This window comes from Schistocerca americana, chromosome 4, assembly GCF_021461395.2.
Source record: "Schistocerca americana isolate TAMUIC-IGC-003095 chromosome 4, iqSchAmer2.1, whole genome shotgun sequence".
Lineage (NCBI taxonomy): Eukaryota > Metazoa > Arthropoda > Insecta > Orthoptera > Acrididae > Schistocerca > Schistocerca americana.
Window position 1 is genome coordinate 822,507,010 of NC_060122.1, and position 24,056 is coordinate 822,531,065.

General features: G+C 45.3%; 1 protein-coding gene across 1 annotated transcript in view; it reads left to right on the plus strand.

The window, feature by feature from the left end:
• LOC124613832 (titin homolog) overlaps positions 1-24,056 on the plus strand; it is a 1,109,199-nt gene that overhangs the window by 81,877 nt on the left and 1,003,266 nt on the right. Inside the window, exons 9-10 of the mRNA XM_047142555.1 lie at positions 866-982; positions 14,206-14,523. Of these exons, the coding sequence (XP_046998511.1) occupies positions 866-982; positions 14,206-14,523 (435 nt within the window). The remainder of the gene's footprint in view (positions 1-865; positions 983-14,205; positions 14,524-24,056) is intronic.

Sequence of the window (24,056 nt, forward strand, 5' to 3'; positions counted from 1 at the left end):
GTCGAATCAACTCTGATTTTAGCCTGGCATAAGCTCCAGCCTCGGGCGGTGCTGTGATTATGACCTGCACCTCGGCTGCATAACGTTGCTCGAGTTGGCTCACAATCAGCGCAAATTTAGTTGCTTCGACCGTTATTCCAGGGCAGCTAAAACTTGCCTCTGCCTGCGCGAACCAGAGTACCGGGTTGTCGGGCCAGAACGGCGGCAAACGGACTGCAATCCTGGAGACGGCCTGCTGTTCGGTCATTATGTGCTCGTTACTTGCGTAGCTCACGGCTGCTTCTTCTTAATCACGTCGGTCTCTGCTTGAATCACGTCGGGCTCTGCTTGAATCACGTTGGGGTCACCACTTGTCGGGTTCAGCTAAACTGGTGGCTGTCCGACCTTTGCTTAACGTGATTCAGAAGAATGAAGACCTTCAGTTGAGCAACAATATCTATATTGCGAGCGCGTATCTGACGACGCCCGGCATGCGTGGACAGATCGGAGCTATAAAATTTGCTTCCGGCCTATACAGAGGACCGTTAATCCTCGGAAACTTCCGTAGTTAGGAGAGGAAACAGTACTCGTCCACACAAGTCAGGAGGCACGGAACTACTCACTAACTCAAAAAACAAGGAATAATAACAATAAACAGAACGTATATAAAAGCTAGAAAACACAGCGCCTCTAGAGGCTGAGCGCGGAACTACACTGACGTCGTGTACAGTAATTACGACCGCACAGCACTGCACCGACACACGCGCACAGCACACAAACACACACACATCGGCGAGCTTGAATTAGCGCGCGGGAGCGTCGCTACAAACTTAATGACATAGGGACAGAGGACGAGAGAGAAACCAACTGAATGTTCTTCCTTCAGGTCGTGACCAGTGGCCGGAGGGACCTGCAGACTTTCGAAGACCTTATTTTACTAGTGTGCTCTCCGACCACTACGTCTCCAGCGGCGCCACCATCGCACTACAGGTCCAGATCGCTGGTAAGTATAAATGAAATTGATTGTCAATCGAATATAACATTTATGTGCAGTACGTTGCAACTTGTCTATAATTTCCTGCAGGCTTTACTTCTCTGATTGCACTTTCAAAGTGTCTTGTCGCACTACATATATGTGGAAAACAACATATGCAATGAAGCCAGTATATTTATTCCTCAGAGAGTACTGATGTTGACGGAATTACGACGTCCCAGTCAAATTTCATAAACATCTATTGGAAATTTTGGTACATATGATGGCCCCAAGGTGAAAATTTATATTCAAAATGTCTCTCACCTACCAGGGAGTTTCATCCACTTTTTCCGCTTTGGCGGTATAATGGCTTTTGTGATATTCTAAGCATCTGTTGTGTAAAATTCACAAGTTTTCGGAATTAACTGGACATATTTTCTCAAGAGGAAAGTAGATAATTCAGGTACTTCGTGTAGAGATAAAGATATTTCAATTTTAAACATAAAATACATAGCACGAATTTGATGAAGAGGCTAGGAAAGCACATTAATTAACTAAAAACAGTCCCATACATTAGCACTGTTAACTTTCTTTAAAAATATGAGAACGCTGACAGAGGTGAATGTTGCAACTGCTTGAAAAAGAACGTGCAACTCTTTTTGTGGCCGCCTGGGGGTCCAATTCAGGCAGCTGCGGTTCCAAATTCACTGAACATTGGGCTGATGTGCGCGCCAACTTATTCACTTGAAACTTTTAGAATACTAATTAACACTTTGACTGTCAAAAGACTGTCGGCGGCCGCAGCTGAGCCACACTCAGAACGCTAGTTGAGAAGTACCTCACCAAACACACAAATCATACTGCGCATTTGCTCAGAAGCATTTCAACCCAAGTTGTATTTAACTGAAAGAAGGAAATTCGCTCTTAAATTTCAGTCTAGTAGCAAGCGAAGAACAAACACGGTAGAGCTATGTACTTCGAAATTACCTATATTCTATTAAAATGTAACATGTTCAAGTAGTATCGTCTAGGCACACATTTTTGTAGTTTTTCAAGTACTTAATCTACATAGCACAGAGTTCTCCCACACAATAGTATTCTGTCACACTCAGCCATTGTCTTAAAGAACTATTCAGGATCAAAGATGATTTATATATGTAGACTAACTGATAGATGAATAATATAAGAGCAAAATGAAAAGTGCAAAGAGAGCTGAGTCAGTGGTCTCCACATCAGATACAAGTGCCTTTAAACAATCAGTAATTTCAAAAATGATTAATTTTGATACGTGTCGAACTATTCGTAGAACATGAAATAGAGTAATGTACTTTTAAGATACCGCTTTGAGTACAATATACTGCCTTCTTCCAAACCATTTTGAGTTGACAGATTCGTACCTGTATCACGTAAGTGAAAGTAATGGCTGCTTACTGCATGTAGCGTTGTGTTATGTAGTCTGTGTTGTTACACGTGAAAGAAGGGGAAAGCGTAAAATCCGCTAGAGCACATAGGCTGTTCCTCCGCGGGAGCACTAAAGGGCGGGAAGAAGACAAGGGGGAATGTTGAATCCCCGTCCGACGTATCATGGAACAATATCACGTTCCATCCCTCCATATGCCACTGGGGAGGATCTAATCTAGGATACTTGCTGAAAGGATAACGATGTTGATCCTTAAAACATGACCATTCCTCCAATTGCTGCTAAAGTAATGGTGATGAAACTATCTACATGCCTCCCCGTGCCAAGAATTGAGACCATCTACGTCCGAGTCCATCCCCAAAGCAGAATTGTACGCGCGGAGAAGCTGTGTAGCTCACCATTCGTGACAGGATCCTCTAACTCCGTAGGACCAACAATTAGTCACCTTCCGAAAGGAGCAGAATGCTCACTCTGAAGTAAGTCATGGCAGCGAAATAGTGTTTAAGTGACAGTCCGTAGTACCCAACTGGCGCAGCACATGGATCGATGTGGGGACATGGCAGGTAGGCGGACGGGGGTTGTTCTATTTGAACGTACAACTTCCCGCAACGGGAATGAATTGGTGCAGTTTGTTGGCATATCAACGTGAAGTGTGCGACGTGTATATAAGGAGTGATGTACCGCTCGCAGCATTGCAACGCCGCTTAAGAACTACGTTTGTAAAAGGATCGTAATCGACTGCATCTGGAGACGACTGTCACGCCCCATCAGTGACAATCAGTTTCCAACCCGACGGGAATTGCTACCGCTACGGAATACAGGTCCATCTAAACCAGTTTCCAAACTAACTTTTTGAAGGGAACTGCATGCAATGGTAATTTCGAGTCGGGTACCTTCAAAATTGCCATTTTTCAGAACTACGTATAAGATAGCATGTCTTCAGTGGACCAAGCGACATGGAGATTGAAGGTGTGATACGACGAGTTGTGGTTTTCCGTTTAACCCACATTTGAGGTCGGAGGTGACACTGTGATGTTAAGGAGTGTTTTTGGTACCTTTCCTTGGGTCCACTCAATTACGTTACGGTGAACATGACCCATGATGTTCATTTCAACATTACCGGTGAACAAGTGTTGTCCCTTCTTCTACACCTCGATCATGAGCATGCTTTGGACATTTCCTTCTTCCAGGATGACAGCAGCCGTCTCGACAGGGCTGCATGCACACTTACCTGATACGCCGAACACTCAGAAACCTGATCATTCCTGGACTGGTACTTCTGCCAGCTGTAGGGACGGGGCGTGAGTAGTGATTGGGTAGCGCAGATGGTAGAGCGCTTGCCCGCCAAAGGCAAAGGTCCCGAGTTCGAGTCTCGGTCGGGCGCACAGTTTTAATCTCCCAGGAAGTTTCATATCAGCGCACACTCCGCTGCAGAGTGAAAATCTCATTCTGATGTCGGGGACTATTTGAAACAGCAAGTGTTACGTAACAATCAACATCTCCTCAGTCTGGCAGCTCTACGGATTCCGATCATCAATGAGTACCAACATCTGGCTATGGCATGCATGGAGAAGATTGTAAACTCTCTGTCTTGCCAAATTGCAGTCATTTCGAAAACTCGAAGCGGTGTCGCCTGGGGGGCGACTAGCTTTTTTGCTCTTTGCGCCCACTAGCTGTGGTCAGAGTGGGAGCTAGAGGACAGTTGCAGACTAAACACCGGCGCCAGCTGCGGCCGGTGCTACACGAGAGGCAGAAGAGCGCCAGCGCGTTACGTGCCTGCCTTGCCCAAGAGTGGCCGCGCGCGGGGGTTACTGGCGACCGCGGCTCGGCGGCGACCTGGCAGAGGAGCGCGCCTCCAGAATAGCCGCCGCCCAAGGAGGCAGCGCCGGCGCCCGCAGACACCTGCTGTCCCTGTCTCCCTCCACAAAGGAGGGCACTCGCCACTGCAGTAAACACGTAGCGCGCCCTACTGTACATCACGTAACATTCCGCCACACCAATCGCGCTACAGTTTTCTAATACTCACATCATACACTACTGGCCATTAAAATTGCTACACCAAGAAGAAATGCAGATGACAAGCGGATATTCATGTGATTACATTTTCACGCAATTCGGGTGGATAGATCCTGAGAAATCAGCACTCAGAACAACCACCTCTGGTCTTGACACGCCTGGGCATTGAGTCAAACAGAGCTTGGATGGCGTGTACAGGTACAGCTGCCCATGCAGCTTCAACACTATACCAGAGTTCATCAAGAGTAGTGACTGGCGTGTTGTGACGAGCCAGTTGCTCGGCCACCATTGACCAGACGTTTTCAATTGGTGAGAGGTCTGGAGAATGTGCTGGCCAGGGCAGCAGTCGAACATTTTTTGTATACAGAAAGGCCCATACAGGACCTGCAACATGCGGTCGTGCATTATCCTGCTGAAATGTAGGGTTTCGCAGGGTTCGAATGAAGGGTAGAGCCACAGGTCGTAACACATCTGAAATGTAACGTCCACTGTTCAAAGTGTCGTCAATGCGAGCAGGAGGTGACCGAGACGTGTAACCAAAAGCACCCCATACCATCACGCCGGGTGATACGCCAGTATGGCGATGACGAAGACACGCTTTCAATGTGCGTTCACCACGATGTCGCCAAACACGGATGCGACCATCACGATGCTGTAAACAGAATCTGGATTCATCCGAAAAAATGTCGTTTTGACATTCGTGCACCCAGGTTCGTCGTTGAGTAAACCATCGCGGGCGCTCCTGTCTGTGATGCAGCGTCGAGGGTAACCGCAGCCACGATCTCCGAGCTGATAGTCCGTGCTGCTGCAAACGTCGTCGAACTGTTTGTGCAGATGTTTGTTGTCTCGCGAACGTCCCCATCTGTTGACTCAGGGATCTAGACATGGCTGCACGATCCGTTACAGCCATGCGGATGAGATGCCTGTCATCTCGACTGCTAGTGATACGAGGCCGTTGGAATCCAGCACGGCGTTCCGTATTACCCCCCTGAACCCACCGATTCCATATTCTGCTAACAGTCATTGGATCTCGACCAACGCGAGCAGCTATGTCGCGATACGATAAACTGCAATCGCGATAGGCTACAATCCGATAGCCTTACTCTTCAACAGAGGAGCTCTGCATCGCGGTGTAGCTTGCTGTCGAGGTTTCGAGAGGGTGCGTTTCTGGATGAGGTATCGAATATATTGCTTCCCCCTACTTATACTTCCCGAGGACATCATGAATGTAAAATTAGAGAGATTCGAGCGAGCACGGTGGCTTTCTGGCAGTCGTTCTTCCCGCGAACCATACCCGAGTGGAACAGGAAAGGGAGGTAATGACAGTGGCACGTAAAGTGCCCTCTGCCACACACCGTTGGGCGGCTTGCGGAGTATAAATGTAGATGTAGATGTTATCAAAGTCGGAAACGTGATGGTACGCATTTCTCTTCCTTACACGATTCATCACAACAACGTTTCACCAGGCAACGCCGGACAACTGCTGTTTGCGTATGAGAAATCGGTTGGAAACTTACCTCATGTCAGCACGTTGTAGGTGTCGCCACCGGCGCCAACCTTGTGTGAATGCTCTGAAAAGCTAATCAGTTGCACATCACAGCATCTTCTTCCTGTCGGTTAAATTTCGCGTCTGTAGCAAGTCATCTTCGTGGTGTAGCAATTTTAATGGCTGGTAGTGTACTTACGAATGTGTGCCTAGATCATTTAGTCGGTAAATGCTATGTAGAAGTTCCAAAGGTTCACGGTTCATACTTAATTCTGGTCTAGGATTTTAAGCTATGACTTAACGCTTTTCCCAGCCGTGTCACACTATCTGATCAAAAGTATCCGGACTTCTATTACTCGACACTGATACGGGTTGTGTTCATCCTCAGCCTTTATGACCTCTTGAACCCCGCTCGGGACACATTCATAAAGGCGTCTGAATGGCAGTGGAGAAATGGCAGCCCATTTTTCTCCAAATGGCGAAACCAGAGAATGCAGTGATTTTTGGTGCTGTGATCTATACTGAAGTCGACGTTGTAATTCATCCCAAAGTGTACCAATGGCATCAGGTCGAGACTCTGGACAGGCCAGTCTATTGGGACTGGGGTACAGTGATGGTATCGGCTGACAGCAGCTACTAACATCTGTGGCACAGTCTTGACACTATGCTTCACAAATAAGTGGTTTCAGAGTCATGATGGCAGACGATGTGTCGTCCAGTGTGTTCGGAAAGGTCTCGTGGGTGTGCTGGCTCATTAGTTCTTCGTGTTCTGGGAACTCCATGCAGTGATTTCTCGCTGGTAGTTAAACGGGTTGCAATGCCTTTGCTAGCGGCGTTTGCGCATTTCTCTGCGAATACTCTTTCCGTAAGAGAGTCCTTGGGGGGAAGAGAACGCTATCTTTACTTTGAAGAGTATATCTAAGCCCTGAGGGTAAACTGCTCTGATGATCCGAGAGCAGTGGTATTTTCTGTGGAGCGGAGCCTTAAGTAGGTCCAAGTTCCTTGAGCACCTAGCAATGTCTCAAACTCTTGAAATTTCTTGGCAGCTTAGAACTGGGAACTTTGCCTTTCACGAACAAGTGCTCTGCCGAGTGAGCTACCCTAAAACGACTCACGAATCATCCTCACAGCTTTTGTTTTGCCTGGATATTTCATAACAGTGCACTCTCCGCTGAGGAGTGAAAAAATTCATTCTTCTCAGACTCTTGTTTAGTTCGACTTTCATTCGCGTCGTTTTTGGCGGAGATCATGTGGGCGACACTCACGCCAAGTCAAAATGGGGAGGATTTTTAGGACGTCATTCCCAGGGACTGACCGCGGCTCCATGTAGCGACAGGGTTAAAGAAGAGGCAGCCACGGTATGTAGTTCTCACGACAGCCTGCACGTTTCGGTGGTTCTCCTTCTTTATAGCGCGAGCCGTGCTACTAGGATGGCTGCCAGGATACTTGATGCACTGAACGACGTTGAGTAAAACCGGGTCATATAGTCGACAGCTTGGCAGTTGGAGCGTAGCTCTTCCATTTTCACTGGTGTGGCACTGGTCTATATTAAGTTCCATAATCCACGACGCTGATAATTACGAACACCGGTGACTATTCTCTGCGTATTTTGGGCGATGGAAGGCGTGGTAAGGAGCGTAGTCCGTACCCGACGCCCAGGTCCAACAGCTCTCACCTGAGATTAACTAGATTATACCACAGAGGATGGTCGTGAACAGCGATCTTCAGTGTCTTTACGCCGAAGACAGGCGTGTGCAAAATGTCCTGTTCCTTAAACGCTGCCATTGCTGCTTTGCAGTCCGCGTCAGGTGGCAGAGTAACTTTATAGACGTGTCCTAGCGGGGCAGGAGGTGAACTTCACGTGTCCCATGAATATCTCCGGAAGCCTAAGTAGCTCAGCGTTGCAAAATTGTTAAGGCTTTCGTGGCCAGTTGTTGACAAACTGCCTATTTGCTTCTGTCTCGGGTTCTTCGGCCGACGTTCGTCTGATGATTTTTCTGACGTTTCGCCAGCACGAGTGGCTGGCATTGTAAAAGCTTCGCCCTCCATTGCCGGTGGTGAACTGGAGCCGAGCTCGCGGCTGCAGACTATATGTACCTGGCGCAACGTCCGAGGGCTTCTCCGCGGTCATTTCCGGTGCGGTTCTCCTCTTGCTACCTGCGACGGTCGTTCGCTGCAGTACGGGAAGCCAGGATCTGTTTACTTTAAGGCTTTCCTCTTTCTTGTTGAAGCTGTTCCCGTGTTTGTGTATTTCTACAGCTTCTCTAAACAAGCGGATGTGATAGTGCTTCTCTACAGCAAGAACTTCCATGTCGGAGAATTTTATTACATGGTCAATCTCACTCAGCGCGTGCTCTGCCACGGCCGATTTTTCCACCTGCTCCAACCTGCAATGTCGCATTTTGTTCTTTCATCCTGGTGTTGATTTATCGTCCAGTCATTCCGACATAAATTTTTCCGCATGTGCATGGTAAGCGGTATATTGCTGACATTGCAAGTGGGTCCCTTTTCTCCTTTGCCGATCTAAGACATTCTTTGATCTTCGTTGTCGGTTTGAAAATTGTCTTAACGCCGTGTTTGTGCAATACACGGCCGATTCTGTCCGTCACTCTGGGAATGTATGGCAGAAAGGCCTGCCCGACATTTCTTTTCCTGATTTCATACTTCTCCGAGTGTTTGGCTCTGTTACACTTCTAATATAATTTGTGGAGTACCAATTGCTCCTCAGAACACTTTCCAGATGTTTCTACTTAAATATTGCTTCTGTTTAGAATAAGTGTGCCAAATTTCATGGAAATCCTTCCAGTAGTTTCTCACATACACTGACAAAACAAAATCGCAACAACAAAAAATAATTAATTAGTGTAGAGTAATTAAATTTCGAGAATACATTCGCCTAGGTAACATACGTAAATCATTAACACTGCCAGATCACAGGTTAAGATAAGCGCGAGATAATCCAATGAAAATGTGAAATGCTGGTACATAAATAACAGTTGTGACGGCCAGAATGTCAAATTCAAGCGTGCAAACGTCCATACATTGTGGTGTACAGGTGCCGGATGTCAGTTTGTGGAATGGAGTTTCATGCTGTTGCATTTCGTTGGTCAATACAAGGACGATTAATACTGATTGTGGATGACGCTGAAGTTGTCGTCGGATGGTGTCCCATATGTGCTCGATTGGAGACACATCTGCTGATCGAGCAGGCCATGGCAACATGTCGACACACTGTAGAGCAGGATGGATTACAACAGCGGTATGTGGACGAGCGTTATCCCGTTGGAAAACATACCACGGATGAATGACACCACAACAGGTCGAATTACCAGACTGACTTACAAATCTGCAGTCAGGGTGCGTGGGATAACCACGAGAGTGCTCCCGCTTTCATATGGAATCGCACTCCTGACCATAACTCTAGGTGTAGATCCAGTGTGTCTGGCACACAGACAGGTGGTTGCAGGTCCTCAACTGGCCACCCCCTTACCAATACACGGCCAACGCACTCAGGCAGAACCAGCTGTCATCAGAAAACGCAGCGTACCTCCATCCTGCCTTACAATCAGCTGTCGCCTGACACCACTGAAGTCGCAAATAGCGGTGGTTTGGGGTCAGTGGAATGCACGCTACAGGCCGTCTGGCTCCTTGAAGTAACCTATTTGTCACAGTTCGTTGTATCACTGCGGTGCCAACTGCTACTCAGATTGCTGCTGCAGATGGTGTGCGATGCGCCGGTGCCATACACTGAGTACGGTGGTCTACCCTCGGTAGTGTCACGTGGCCGTCGGGAGCCCGGTCTTCCTGCACTGTACCTTCTCGTGACCACCGCTGCCTGCCAAGGTCTTTTATCTCCTCTGTTGCAATTTTTTCCATATTCTACACTGAAGCGTCTGCCTTTGCGATTCGTTGCTCATCGGTGGTCAGCAATATCTGCTCAGTGAAGACTCCAGGTGTAAAGCCCTATTTCTTGAGGATGTGAAATCTTGCTACATTCCCAACATTGTACCCTGCTGCAGCTTTCAAAGCAGAAATCTTCACTACCGGATTGGAAACAAACACTGTCTTTGGACATCAGCTCGAAATAAGAGCATTTAAGCGCTCATTTGGGTTCTGCGTTTTGCCATGCAAACTCTTTTCTAGAAGTTCTGATGAAGCCAGTGCTCCGGAAGTTGGTTTAATGGCCATTGCTACCTCATAAGGAAGTTTATTCTTACGACTACAGCTTCCTCATTTTTCTTGCGTTTCAGGAATTTGCGCCCCTGAATAGAACACGCGCAATGTTGAGGTGAATTGTCTTTCGACCAGTAATGAAACCAAGTAGCCCATACTGCGTTCCTCATATTATCCAAGTCTGTGAGGTTATTTCGGATTGCACCAGCATAATATAATTGTAAGTCCTCCCAATGGCTTTCTATATTCCAGTAGTTTCCCATTATTGTCGGTGACGTCCGCCCCAGTAGCTGAGTGGTCAGCGTGACGGATTGCCGTCCTCTGGGCCCGGGTTCGATTCCCGGCTGGGTCGGGGATTTTCTCCGCTCAGGGACTGGGTGTTGTGTTGTGTTCATCATCATTTCATCCCCATCCGGCGTGCAGGTCGCCCAATGTGGCGCCGAATGTAATAAGACCTGCGATATGGCGGCCGGACCTGCCCCGCGAGGGGCCTCCCGGCCAATGACGCCAAACGCTCATTTCCATTGTCGGTGACAAGTCTTCTGAGTCGCCCATCCTCTACTGAATATAGCCTAAGCACTCCAATTTTTCAGTACTGGCGCCTTTTCCATAGGGCTGACTTTCAATTGCAATCTTAATAGAACTAGCCTTCAAAATGGTTCAAATGGTTCTGAGCACTACGGGACTTAACATCTGAGGTCATCAGTCCCATAGAACTTAGAACTACTTGTACCTAACTAACATACGTACATCAGACACACCCATGCCTGAGGCACGATTCGAATCTGCGACCGTGGCGGTCGTGCGGTTCCAGACTGAGGCACCTAGAACCACTCGGCCACAGCCACCGGCAACTAGTCTTCATCTCCTAAATACTTCATGTATCATTCGCCTTAATTCTGCAAACACTTACGGAAAATCTGTTTTATACCTACTGCTTCCATTCCACCACTGCAGCCTAAATAATGCCTGGTACAAACAGCTTTGTGTGCTTCTTGCCCTTCCGTTTATCTATATGGAATTTCTTATACAAAGAACAAGCAGAACAATATATAGACATAACCTGCCGAAACAAATAACTGTTGAAACTCCCTGCAGTGAAGTATCTCCATCTTCATCCGGGTAACACACTTACCGGTAGCTCATCCGGTTTTGATGTGTAATATAAAAAGTACTGAAAGATTTTATCTTCACTTATGCAGTCACGTGAAATCGGCTGTATGTTCTTGTGCTAGTGTACACAATGAGATGTATAAGGTGGATAGTTTGTGTCACTCGCAGTCTGAAATGTAACTCTGAGAGACGCCAGCAAATAAAAGAAGCGCCCACCCCCAGACCTCTCTACATCTACATCTACATCTACAGCCATACTCCGCAAGACACCTGACGGTGTGTGGTGGAGGGTACCTTGACTAGCTCTATCGGTTCTCCCTTCTATTTCAGTCTCGTATTGTTCGTGGAAAGAAAGATTGTCGGTATGCCTCTGTGTGGGCTCTGATCTGTCTGATTTTATCCTCATGGTCTCTTCGCGAGATAGACGTAGGAGGGGGCAATATACTGCTTGACTCCCCGGTGAAGGTATCTTCTCGAAACTTCAACAAAAGCCCGTACCGAGCTACTGAGCGTCTCTCCTGTAGAGTCTTCCACTGGAGTTTATCTATCATCTCGTTAACACTTTCGTGATTACTAAATGATCCTCTAACGAAGCGCGCTGCTGTCCGTTGGATCTTCTCTATCTCTTCTATCAGCCCTATCTGGTACGGATACCACACTGGTGAGCAATATTCAAGCAGTGGGCGAGCAAGTGTACTGTAACCTACTTCCTTTGTTTTCGGATTGTATTGCCCTAGGATTATTCCAGTGAATCTCAGTCTGGCATCTGCTTTACCGACGATCAACTTTATATGGTCATTCCATTTTAAATCACTCCTAATGCCTTCTTCTGCAGTGGTCAATCGAAGGATTGGTTTGCAACAGCTACAATGGCAGCTTTTCTAAATTCTGTGCGTCTTTCAGCTTTTCTCTTCATTTCATTATATGTGTTACATCCCACATCTTTCACGATTTGACCCATGTACCTCAGTCGTGGTCTTCCTCTTGGTCTTTTTCCCTCGACATATCCCTCTATGATTGTGTTCAGGAGTCCTTCATGTCTTAATAGATGGCCTGTAAATTGCACTCTTCTTTTAACAATGAAACTCCAGAAGCTTCTCTTCTCATCTGCTCTTTCCAGAATCACTTCGTTTGTGACCTTGTCGATACATTTTATTTTGAGTATGCGTCTATAGCACCACATTTCAAAAGAATTTAGCTTCTGGTCTTCCTCTGTCCCGAGAGTCCATGTTTCACCCCCGTAGCATGCCACACTCCACACATGTGATTTCTAAAATCTTTTCCTGATTTCAAGGCTGATGCTCTTAGACGTTAAGATGTTTTTCTTCTTGTTAAAAGCAGCCTTTGCTTGAGCAATTCTACTCCTCACTTCTGCCTTGTTCCTTCCATCCCTGGTAATATTACTGCCCAGATAAGTAAATTTATCAACTTGTTCAAGCAGTTCATTGCCTACATGAACTTGGACTTTCAGTTGATCTTTTTTGTCTCATGCCATTACTTTTGTTTTTGCTTTATTAATTGTCATATTTTATTCTTCCCCCATAACTTTATTCATTCTATTCAGAAGGACTGCAAGATCTTCCTAATGCCTACTCCCAGATAATTTATGGAATTAACTGCTTCCAGTTGCTGACCCGCTATATTGTAGCTAAATGATAAAGGATCTTTCTTTCTATATATTCGCAGCACATTACACTTGTCCACATTGAGATTCAATTGCCATTCCCTGTACGATGCGTCAATTCGTTGCAGATACTCCTGCATTTCAGTACAATTTTCCATTGTTACAACCTCTTGATATACTACAGCATCATCCGCAAAAAGCCTCTACATCTACATGATTACTCTGCAATTCACATTTAAGTGCTTGGCAGAGGGTTCATCGAACCACAATCATACCATCTCTCTACCATTCCACTCCCGAACAACGCGGGGGAAAAACGAACACCTAAACCTTTCTGTTCGAGCTCTGATTTCCCTTATTTTATTTTGATGATCATTCCTACCTATGTAGGTTGGGCTCAACAAAATATTTTCGCATTCGGAAGAGAAAGTTGGTGACTGAAATTTCGTGCCGCGTTGAAAAACGTCTTTGCTTTAATGACTTCCATCCCAACTGGCGTATCATATCTGCCACACTCTCTCCCCTATTACGTGATAATACAAAACGAGCTGCCCGTTTTTGCACCCTTTCGATGTCCTCCGTCAATCCCACCTGGTAAGGATCCCACACCGCGCAGCAATATTCTAACAGAGGACGAACGAATGTAGTGAAAGCTGTCTCTTTAGTGGACTTGTTGCATCTTCTAAGTGTCCTGCCAATGAAACGCAACCTTTGGCTCGCCTTCCCCACAATATTATCTATGTGGTCTTTCCAACTGAAGTTGTTCGTAATTTTAACACCCAGGTACTTAGTTGAATTGACAACCTTGAGAATTGTACTATTTATCGAGCAATCGAATTCCAACTGATTTCTTTTGGAACTCATGTGGATCACCTCACATTTTTCGTTATTTGGCGTCAACTCCCACCTGCCAGACCATACACCAATCTTTTCTAAATCGCTTTGCAACTGATACTGGTCTTCGTATCATCTGCGAACAACCTACGAGAACTGCTCAGATTGTCACCCAGGTCATTTATATAGATCAGGAACAGCAGAGATCCCAGGACGCTTCCCTGGGGAACACCCGATATCACTTCAGTTTTACTCGATGATTTGCCGTCTATTACTACGAACTGCGACCTTGCTGGCAGGAAATCACGAATCCTCAGTGAACTTCCGATGTTATCCACAAGGTCATTTATGTATATTGTGAATAGCAACGGTCCTACGACACTCCCCTGCGGCACACCTGAAATCACTCTTACTGCGGAAGACTTCTCTCCATTGAGAATGACATGCTGCCTTCTGTTATCTAGGAACTCCTCAATCCAATCACACAATTGGTCTGATTGTCCATATGCTCTTACTTTGTTCATTAAACGACTGTGGGGAACAATATCGAACGCCTTGCGGAAGTGTGGGACTGTGCTGTGGCGCAGGCTCGCCGCAGCCGGCGGTGTCGTGGACGCTGGACGGGCACCCGCTGCGGCCGCCGCTGGCGCGCAGCTGGGAGGAGTCGGGCGTGCACACGCTGCTGCTGAGCGGCGCCGCGACGCCCCGCGACGCCGGCGTCTACCGCTGCCGCGCGCACAACGCCTGGGGCGTCGCCGAGTCGGCGGCGCGCGTCATGGTGGCGGAGGCGGCGCGCGGAGTGCGGCCGGCGCTCTTCATCACCCGGCCGGACTCCGACGTGAGCGCCGCCGTCGGGGAGGACGTCAGCGTCTCCTTCCGCGTCACCGGCGAGCCCAGGCCGCAAGGTGAGCGCCTACACACAGAGCGGTGTCACGCTATTGACTGGTGACTACACATACTGGTGCTGTTGAGTGGTACATACACACACGCTGACGATGATGCTGTTGACTGGTGAGTAAACACACTGTCGTGATGTCGCCGCTGATGGGTTCCTAATTCAGGGTGACACACGGGAGACGGACGGTTTTTAATGAAATAATATTTGTAGACTCAGAGAAAGCTTTTGAAAATGTCGAATGGAATACTCTCTTTCAAATTCTGAAGGTGGCAGGGGTATAATACAGGGGACGAAAGGCTATTTACAATTTGTACAGAAACCAGAGGGCAGTTATAAGAGTCGAGGGACACGAAAGGGAAGCAGTGGTTGGGAAGGGAGTGAGACAGGGTTGTAGCCTATCCCCGATGTTATTCAATCTGTATATTGAGCAAGCAGTAAAGGAAACAAAAGAAAAATCTGGAGTAGGTATTAATATCCATGGAGAAGAAATAAAAACTTTGAGGTTCGCCGATGACAATGTAATTCTGTCAGAGACGGCAAAGGACTCGGAAGAGCAGTTGAATGGAATAGATAGTGTCTTGAAAGGAGGATATAAGATGAACATCAACAAAAGCAAAACGAGGATAATGGAATGTAGTCGAATTAAGTCGGGTGATGCTGAGGGAATTATATTAGGCAATGAGACACTTAAAGTAGTAAAGGAGTTTTGCTATTTGGGGAGCAAATTAACTGATGATGGTCGAAGTAGAGATGATATAAAATGTAGACTGGCAATGGCAAGGAAAGCGTTTCTGAAGAAGAGAAATTTGTTAACATCGAGTATAGATTTGTCAGGAAGTCGTTTCTGAAACTATTCGTATGGAGTGTAGCCATGTATGGAAGTGAAACATGGACGATAAATAGTGTGGACAAGAAGAGAATAGAAGCTTTCGAAATGTGGTGCTACAGAAGAATGCTGAAGATTAGATGGGTAGATCACATAACTAATGAGGAGGTACTGAACAGAATTGGAGAGAAGAGAAATTTGTGCCTCAATTTGACTAGAAGAAGGAATCGCTTTCTAGGACATATTCTGAGGCATCAAAGAATCACCAATTTAGTATTGGAGGGCAGTGTGGAGGGTAAAAATCGTAGAGGCAGACCAAGAGATGAATACACTAAGCAGATTCAGAAGGATGTAGGTTGCAGTAGGTACTGGCAGATGAAGAAGCTTGCACAGGATAGAGTAGCATCGAGAGCTGCATCAAACCAGTCTCAGCACTGAAGACCACAACAACAACAGCAACTCAGCCAACTTTACAATTAATGCATGTTTATTTACATAGAATCAAAGCTCATTATTTGGCATTTTAGTTAACAAAGTTATTTGTGAAAAATAATGTCGTCAACGTGCATTTCGAATGCAGGAGTCAAGCCTCTTCCCAAAATCCTCCATCGCACGGACTAAAATCTCTGCAGGGATGGCAGTAATTTCTTGAACGATTGCATTCTTCAACTCGTCCAAATTTCGTGGTTTGTGGTTATAGACACAGTTCTTAAGGTACCCCCACAGAAAAAAAGTCACATACTGACAAGTCGGGAGACCTGGGAGGCCAAGGAACATTGCCAAAACGTGAGATAATTCGGCCAGGAAACATGCGTCTCAGAACTGTCATTGAAGTGTTTGCGGTGTGCAATGTTGTCCCATCCTGCTGGAACCAAACGCGTTTTAGAGGGAATCGTCGTCTTCTTAGTTCTGGTTTCAAGAATGTTTCAAGCACACGAATGTAGCGAACCGAATTAACAGTAACTGTGGCCCTATTCTCTTAAAAAAAAAAAGGTCCAATAATGCCAACAGAGCCAAGAGCACACCAGACTGTTACTTTTTCTGAGTCTAGAGGACGCTCATGGATAAGGTGTGGATGCTCTGGAGCCCAGTAACGTAGGTTTTGCTTATTCACGGTCCCGTTTAAATGAAAATGAGCTTAATCACTCATTAATAAAATTTCATTTTCATTCGATCCCAAAATCACTTGCATTCGGTAAGCGTAGTCTTCTCGTACAGCATAATCAGTTTCCTTAAGTTGTTGGGCAATAAGCATGTTGTAGCGATGGAATTTTAATTCTTTATGCAAAATTCGTCGAACCGATTCACGATTGATTCGTAACTCACTATCATGACGTCTAGCTGACAGTCCTGGGCTTCTGACTGCCGCTTGCCTCACCCTTTCAACATTTTCTAGTGTCGTTACTCTGCGTCTCGAGCCAGGATGCTTCTTATCCAGTATGTTTCCAGTTGATCTGAAGTTTTCCACCCATCTGAGGATTGTGTTATGGCTCGGAACAGCTCCATGTCGACCGACATTAAACCGCGCACGAAACAATCGCTGCGTAGCAATGACAGACTCACCACTTTTCACGAAACTGTCGTAGACAAACATTCGACGTTACAAGTCCCACTGCTCCATAGTGACTGAGTAAATGAAATGGCGTCTTGTGTGGATCACAACTATCCCCACCACGACCACCTCCCACCACCGCGCCCTCAGTACTACGCAGTTTGAAACCGTCCATCTCCCGTGTGTCACCCTGTACAATGTGCTGACGACGCTTTTGAATAGCGCTTGCACACAGTGTAATGTTGACGCTCTTCACTGGCGACTGCACACACTGTGACAATGATGCTGTTGACTGTACACAATGTGGTGATGACGCTGTTGAATGGTGCCTAAACACACTCTGATGATGTCGCTGCTAACTGGTGACTCCACGCAATGTGATCATGACAGAATCGATTGCTGCCTACACACACTGCGATGATCACTCTGTTGACTGGTGCTCACACACGAGATGATGATGACACTGTTGACTGCTGCTTACACAGTATGTGATGATGGCACTATTGACTAGTGAATATTCACAATGAGATGATGACACTGTTGGCTGGTGCTTCCACATAATATGATGATGATTTAGATTAGATTTACTATCATTCCAATTGATCTGTAGTGAAGAGGTCATCCAGGATGTAGAACATGTCAGAAAAACAATAATTCATGACAAATATTTACAACTGAAACAAATAAGCTAATGTACTTTCCACAGGACCCAAGTGGAACGATCGTAATTTTTTTAAATGAACACTATATGAAAGAATCATTTTACAAACACTCATTCACTAAGATCGCATTAATGCACTAAATTTAAAATTTAAAACTTTTTTATATTTATTAGGTAATAAACATATAATACGACTACTACATTATTCATTTACAGTGAACACATTACTACACTGAAATGGGACAAAAGTTAGATTGTACTTTATATATATAAACACAAATCAGTTGGTTGTACTGAGAAATTCATCAGTAGAGTAGAAGGAGATGAGATGGCCACCAATAAACCCTGTAGGCTTCTCTTAAACTGACTTCCATTGGTTGTTAACCGTTTTATGGCTACTGGCAAGTTATTGAAAATGTGTGTTACTGAATAATGCACACCTTTTTGTACAAGAGTAAGTGACTCTAAATCCTTGTGAAGATTATTCTTATTTCTAGTATTGATTCCTTGAATTGAGCTGTTGGTTTGAAAAAGTGATATATTTTTAATGACAAATTTCATTACGGAATGATCATATTGGGAAGCAGTAGTTAGTACCCCTAGTTCCCTAAACAGGCCTCTGCAGGATGTCCTTGAGTTCACACCACATATAACTCTTATTGCACGTATTTATGCCCGAAAAACTTTAGCTTGGCTTGATGAATTACCCCAAAAAACAATCCCATTTGACAAATGGTTCAAATGGCTCAGAGCACTATGGGACTTAACATCTGAAGTCATCAGTCCCCTAGAACTTAGAACTACTTAAACCTAACTAACCTAAGGACATCACACACATCCATGCCCGAGGTAGGATTCGAACCTGCGACAGTAGCGGCCGCTAGGTTCCAGTCTGAAGCGCCTAGAACCGCTCGGCCACACCGGCTGGCCCCCATATGACATTATGGAATGAAAGTAAGCGTAGTATGCCAGATTTTTCATTTTTATATCCGCTATGTCTGACGCAGTTCACATTGCAAATAGAGATTTGTTAAGACGCTTCAGCAGTTCTGTGGTGTGCTCCTCCCAGTTGAATTTATTATCAAGCTGTAATCCCAAGAATGTAACACTGTTCACTTCTTCTATCTGCTTGTCATCATATGTTAGGCATATACTTGTGGGACACCCCTTACAAGTTCTGATCATCATGTAGTGTGTTTTTTCAAACTTGATTGACAAAGAATTGGTTAGGAACTAGTAATTAATGTCCACAAATATTTTACTAGCCGATATTTCTAAGACTTCACTTGATTTGCTATTTATTGCAATGTTTCCATCACCTGCAAGCAAAGCAAGCTTGGCACTGTTGACTGGTGCTTACACACAGTATGATGATGACACTGTTGACTGGTGACTATACACAATGAGTTGATGACACTTTTGACTGGTACCTACACACAGTGTGCTGGTAACACCGATTACTGGCGCCCAAACACAATACGAGGTGCGGCTAGAAAAAAACCGGACTGATGCTGGAAAAAACATTTATTTACAATTATTTACAATTTCATGTTATCTCCTTCAATGTACTCTCCTCCTCGGTCTCTACACCGCTCCGTACGAATTTTCCACTGTTCATAGCAATGCTGCAGATCATTTTCGGTAAGTCCATACATTACTTCCTTCGCTTTTTCTTTTACTGCTTCAACAGTCTCAAATCTAGTTCCTTTCAAAGCTGACTTGACTTTAGGGAAAAGAAAAAAGTCACAGGGGGCCAAATCAGGTGAGTAGGGTGGATGATCTAAGATGGGAATGTTGTATTTTGCCAAAAACGTCTTCACTGACAACGCACTGTGAGCTGGGGCATTGTCTTGGTGAAGGATCCATGACTTTTTTCTCCACAAATCGTTCCGTTTTCTCCGTACTCGCTCACGTAGGGTAGCCAGGACGCTAATGTAGTAATGCTGATTCACTGTTTGTCCCTCTGGTACCCAATCAATGCGCACAATCCCTTTGATGTCATTGCCTTGAATTTCGATTTTGCCATTCGTGCTTTTTTTTGTCGTGGAGAACCAGGAGTTTTCCAATGCATCGATTGGCGTTTAGTTTCGGGATCGTAAGTAAAAAACCACGATTCATCGCAATTAATAACATTTTGTAAGAAGGTGGGATCACTTTCAATGTTTTCCAGGATGTCAGAACAAATCGTTCTTCGGCGTTCCTTCTGTTCAATTGTGAGACACTTTGGAACCATTTTTGAACACACTTTGTTCATGTTGAAATTTTCATGAAGAATCTGCCTAACACTTTCCTTGTCAACTCCTGTTAACTCAGACACTGCTCTGATTGTTAAACGGCGATCTTGTCGAACAAGTTTACCGATTTTTTCAATGTTTGCATCAGTTTTTGCTGACAATGGTCTGCCAGTGCGTGTGTCATCACTGGTGTCTTCGCGGCCACCTTTAAATCGTTTAAACCACTCAAACACTTGTGTTCGCAATAAACAATCATCGCCGTACATTTGTTGTAACATTACAAACGTTTCACTTGCAGATTTTCTTAGTTTGAAACAAAATTTGATGTTAACACGCTGTTCTTTCTGTACACTCAACATTTTCCGACGCACAGACAAAACGTCAACTACTTAAAACAGACGCCACGGGCATACTGAGTGCAGGAGGCAGATGAAACTCGAGCAGTAGGCGGAGCGAGAGTCACGTGACAGGCCACGCGACTTTCAGCCTTATTGCATTCGTTTTATTGTTTCACCAGTACTAGTCCGGTTTTTTTCTAGCCACACCTCGTATGTTGATGACAACATTCAATGGTGCCAACACACACTGTGACAGTGTCGCTGTTGAAGGGGTCGACATCGAGGTCGTTAGAGACTGACCGCAAGCTCGGATGGTGTTAAGGATGGGGAAGTAAATAGGCTGTGCCCTTACAAAAGAACCATTCCAGCATTTGCCTGGAGCGATTTAGGGAAATCACGGAAAACCTATATCTGGATGGTTGGACATGACTTTGAACCATTGTCCTCCCAAATGAGAGTCCAGCGTGCTAAACACTGCGCCACCTCGCTCGGTGACGCTGTTGACTGTTGACAACAAACAGTGTGACAATGGCACTGTTAACTGGTGACTGCACACAATGTGGCGATGACACTGTTGAATGGTGCCTACACAGACTGTGATGATGACACTGTTGAATGGTACCTACACACTGTCTAATTACCCTGTTGAATGGTAACTATACACAATGTGATGATGACGCTGTTGACTGGTGCCTACACACAATATGATGGTTACACAGTTCAATAATGCCCAGACATATTGTGACGATGAAGCTGTTGAGCCTGCCGCTGTGGCCGAGCGGTTCTAGGCTGGACAGTGAAGGGCCGGACGCGGTGGTCTAGCGGTTCTAGGCGCTCAGTCCGGAACCGCACTGCTGCTACGGTCGCAGGTTCGAATCCTGCCTCGGGCATGGATGTGTGTGACGTCCTTAGGTTAGTTAGGTATAATTAGTTCTAAGTTCTAGGGGACTGATGACCTCAGATGTTAAGTCCCATAGTGCTCAGAGCCATTTGAAACATTTTTGAAGCTGTTGACTGGTGATCACACATATCATCACGATGACGCTGTCGAATGGTGCCTACACACACTGTGATGATGACACTGTTGACTGGTGACTACACACAATGTGATGATAACGCTGTTGAAGGGAACCTACTCTCCCTGTGACCATGACACTGTTGACTGGTGCCCGTAATGTCCTAGTATCTGTTCTACCTGAACACACATGCTCTGTTCCACCAATAGCATGTACAGGGTTATTACAAATGCCATTTCACAGCTCTACAATAACTTTATTATTTGAGATATTTTCACACTGCTTTGCACCCACATACAAAAACTCAAAAAGTTTTTTTAGGCAATCACAAATGTTTGATATGTGCCCCTTTAGTGATTAGGCAGACATCAAGCCGATAATCTAGTTCCTCTCACACTCGGCGCAGCATGTCCCCATCAATGAGTTCGAAAGCATCGTTGATGCGAGCTCGCAGTTCTGGTACGTTTCTTGGTAGAGGAGGTTTAAACATTGAATCTTTCACATAACCCCACAGAAAGAAATCGCATGGGGTTAAGTCGGGAGAGTGTGGAGGCCGTGTCATGAATTGCTGATCATGATCTCCACCACGACCGATCCCTCGGTTTTCCAATCTCCTGTTTAAGAAATGCCAAACATCATGTTGGAAGTGCGGTGGAGCACCATCCTGTTGAAAGATGAAGTCGGCGCTGTCGGTCTCCAGTTGTGGCATGAGCCAATTTTCCAGCATGTCCAGATACACGTGTCCTGTAACTTTTTTTTCGCAGAAGAAAAAGGGGCCGTAAACTTTAAACCGTGAGACTGCACAAAACACGTTAACTTTTGGTGCTGCTCACTTCACCATTAAGAAAAAATGTTGCTTCATCACGAGTTTCGCACTGAACGCATCCTCTTCCATGAGCTGTTGCAACCGCGCCGAAAATTCAAAGCGTTTGACTTTGTCATGGAGTGTCAGGGCTTGTAGCAATTGTAAACGGTAAGGCTTCTGCTTTAGCCTTTTCCGTAAGATTTTCCAAACCGTCGCCTGTGGGACGTTTAGCTCCCTGCTTGCTTTATTCGTAGACTTCCGCGGGCTACGCGTGAAACTTGCCCGCACTCGTTCAACCGTTTCTTCGCTCACTGCAGACCGACCCGTTGATTTCCCCTTACAGAGGCATCCAGAAGCTTTAAACTGCGCATACCATCGCCGAATGGAGTTAGCTGTTGGTGGATCTTTGTTGAACCTCTTCCTGAAGTGTCGTTGCACTGTTATGACTGACTGATGTGAGTGCATATCAAGCACGACATACGCTTTCTCGGCTCCTGTCGCCATTTTGTCTCACTGCGCTCTCGAGCGCTCTGGCGGCAGAAACCTGAAGTGCGGCTTCAGCCGAACAAAACTTTATGAGTTTTTCTACGTATCTGTAGTGTGTCGTGACCATATGTCAATGAATGGAGCTACAGTGAATTTATGAAATCGCTTCAATCATTTGTAATAGCCCTGTATACCTGTACGTAATTAAATCTACAGGTTTGGCGGTAGGGACACACCAAGAAATCACGTGAAGCACTGATAAAATTGTCTGTCTATTGCGACCGAAAATACATACGTAAATGTGGACTACACTGTACACAATTTACAGTCATTCATAATTTGACATTAATCGATACTGTGTCCTACTGATAACCGATATCCACTGCTCACGTCGTCTCACAGCTACAGTTTTGTAATATGTAAGGAACTTTCGTCCTCATATGTGCAGTACACAAAATTTTCGTCTTACTCTCCGTTTTCTTTTGTTGTACGCACGGAATCATTAAATCCACACATAATCGCGTCCTACGAAAACCAAATCCGGCGTGGGAGGTTGTCAGTCTGCGTGACGCTATAAAACCCGAAACTTAATCATAATTATTTATATAGTTGTTCGCACAATTATCCCAGGTAGAGTATAAGTACCCAACCTCGGTACAATCTTTAAAACTCCGAAGGAATGCTATCTACGCCTTCTGCCTTGTTTCATAAAGATTGTTCCGAGGCTCAGTGAGACAGTTGCTATTGCTGGAGCCCCCTTGTTAAAAATGAACACCCATTTCTTCTTCAGTCATACCATCAACACGTTCTCCGACGCCGCAGAGGCCGTCAGTGGAATCTTTCACATCTTACCAGAGTACTCTTTTTCGTTCAACAGTGGATTTTCTTCCGCGCTCTTAATATCGACGAGTTTATTTTTAATTTCACGGCAAGTTGTTTGGATTCGCTATAAGCTAAATATGTCCTCCAGAAGACCGTTTTCTTTTCATGTTTTTGACATTCACCACTAGTTGTCCCTCTTTAGCTTCTCTGCACATACCTTTGGTTATACCGACAACGTAGGGTGGAAGACAACCTTCATTCTCTTGCGCTCTTTGTCGGTCATCAGCTTGGTGTTACATTCTCATATTTCAAAGACTGCTTATCGATAGTTGTAAGTTATTCTTTCCGTCTTTATAGTATATGCCAGAAGATGGAATTACATTATTCCGAAACCGGCCGTAAACAAAAAAATATTATTGCTTCCACAGCTGTTGCTATTTTCTTCAATTTGTGAAAATGAACATGTTAATACGTCATCGAATAACTTCCCTGGTAATAAAGGCATTCGTAGAGGCCATAACCGTAAGGAAAGCTCGAGAGTGGAATACATCCATCAGGTAATGGAGACTTCGAGTCTAAGTGCTAGCTTGAAATGAAGAAGATGGTGCAGCACGAACATGAGTCGTGGTGCAACATATAAAACCAGTCAAAAGATTCATGACACAAACAAAAAAAAAAAAAAAAGAAAGTGAACACGTGACGGCTGAAGTCCTGGTGATGAATTATTGCAGGATGTTAGCACAGAAATATACTAGGCTGAGACCTGGACTGTTGTTTGCAACACGAAGAAATTGTGATAC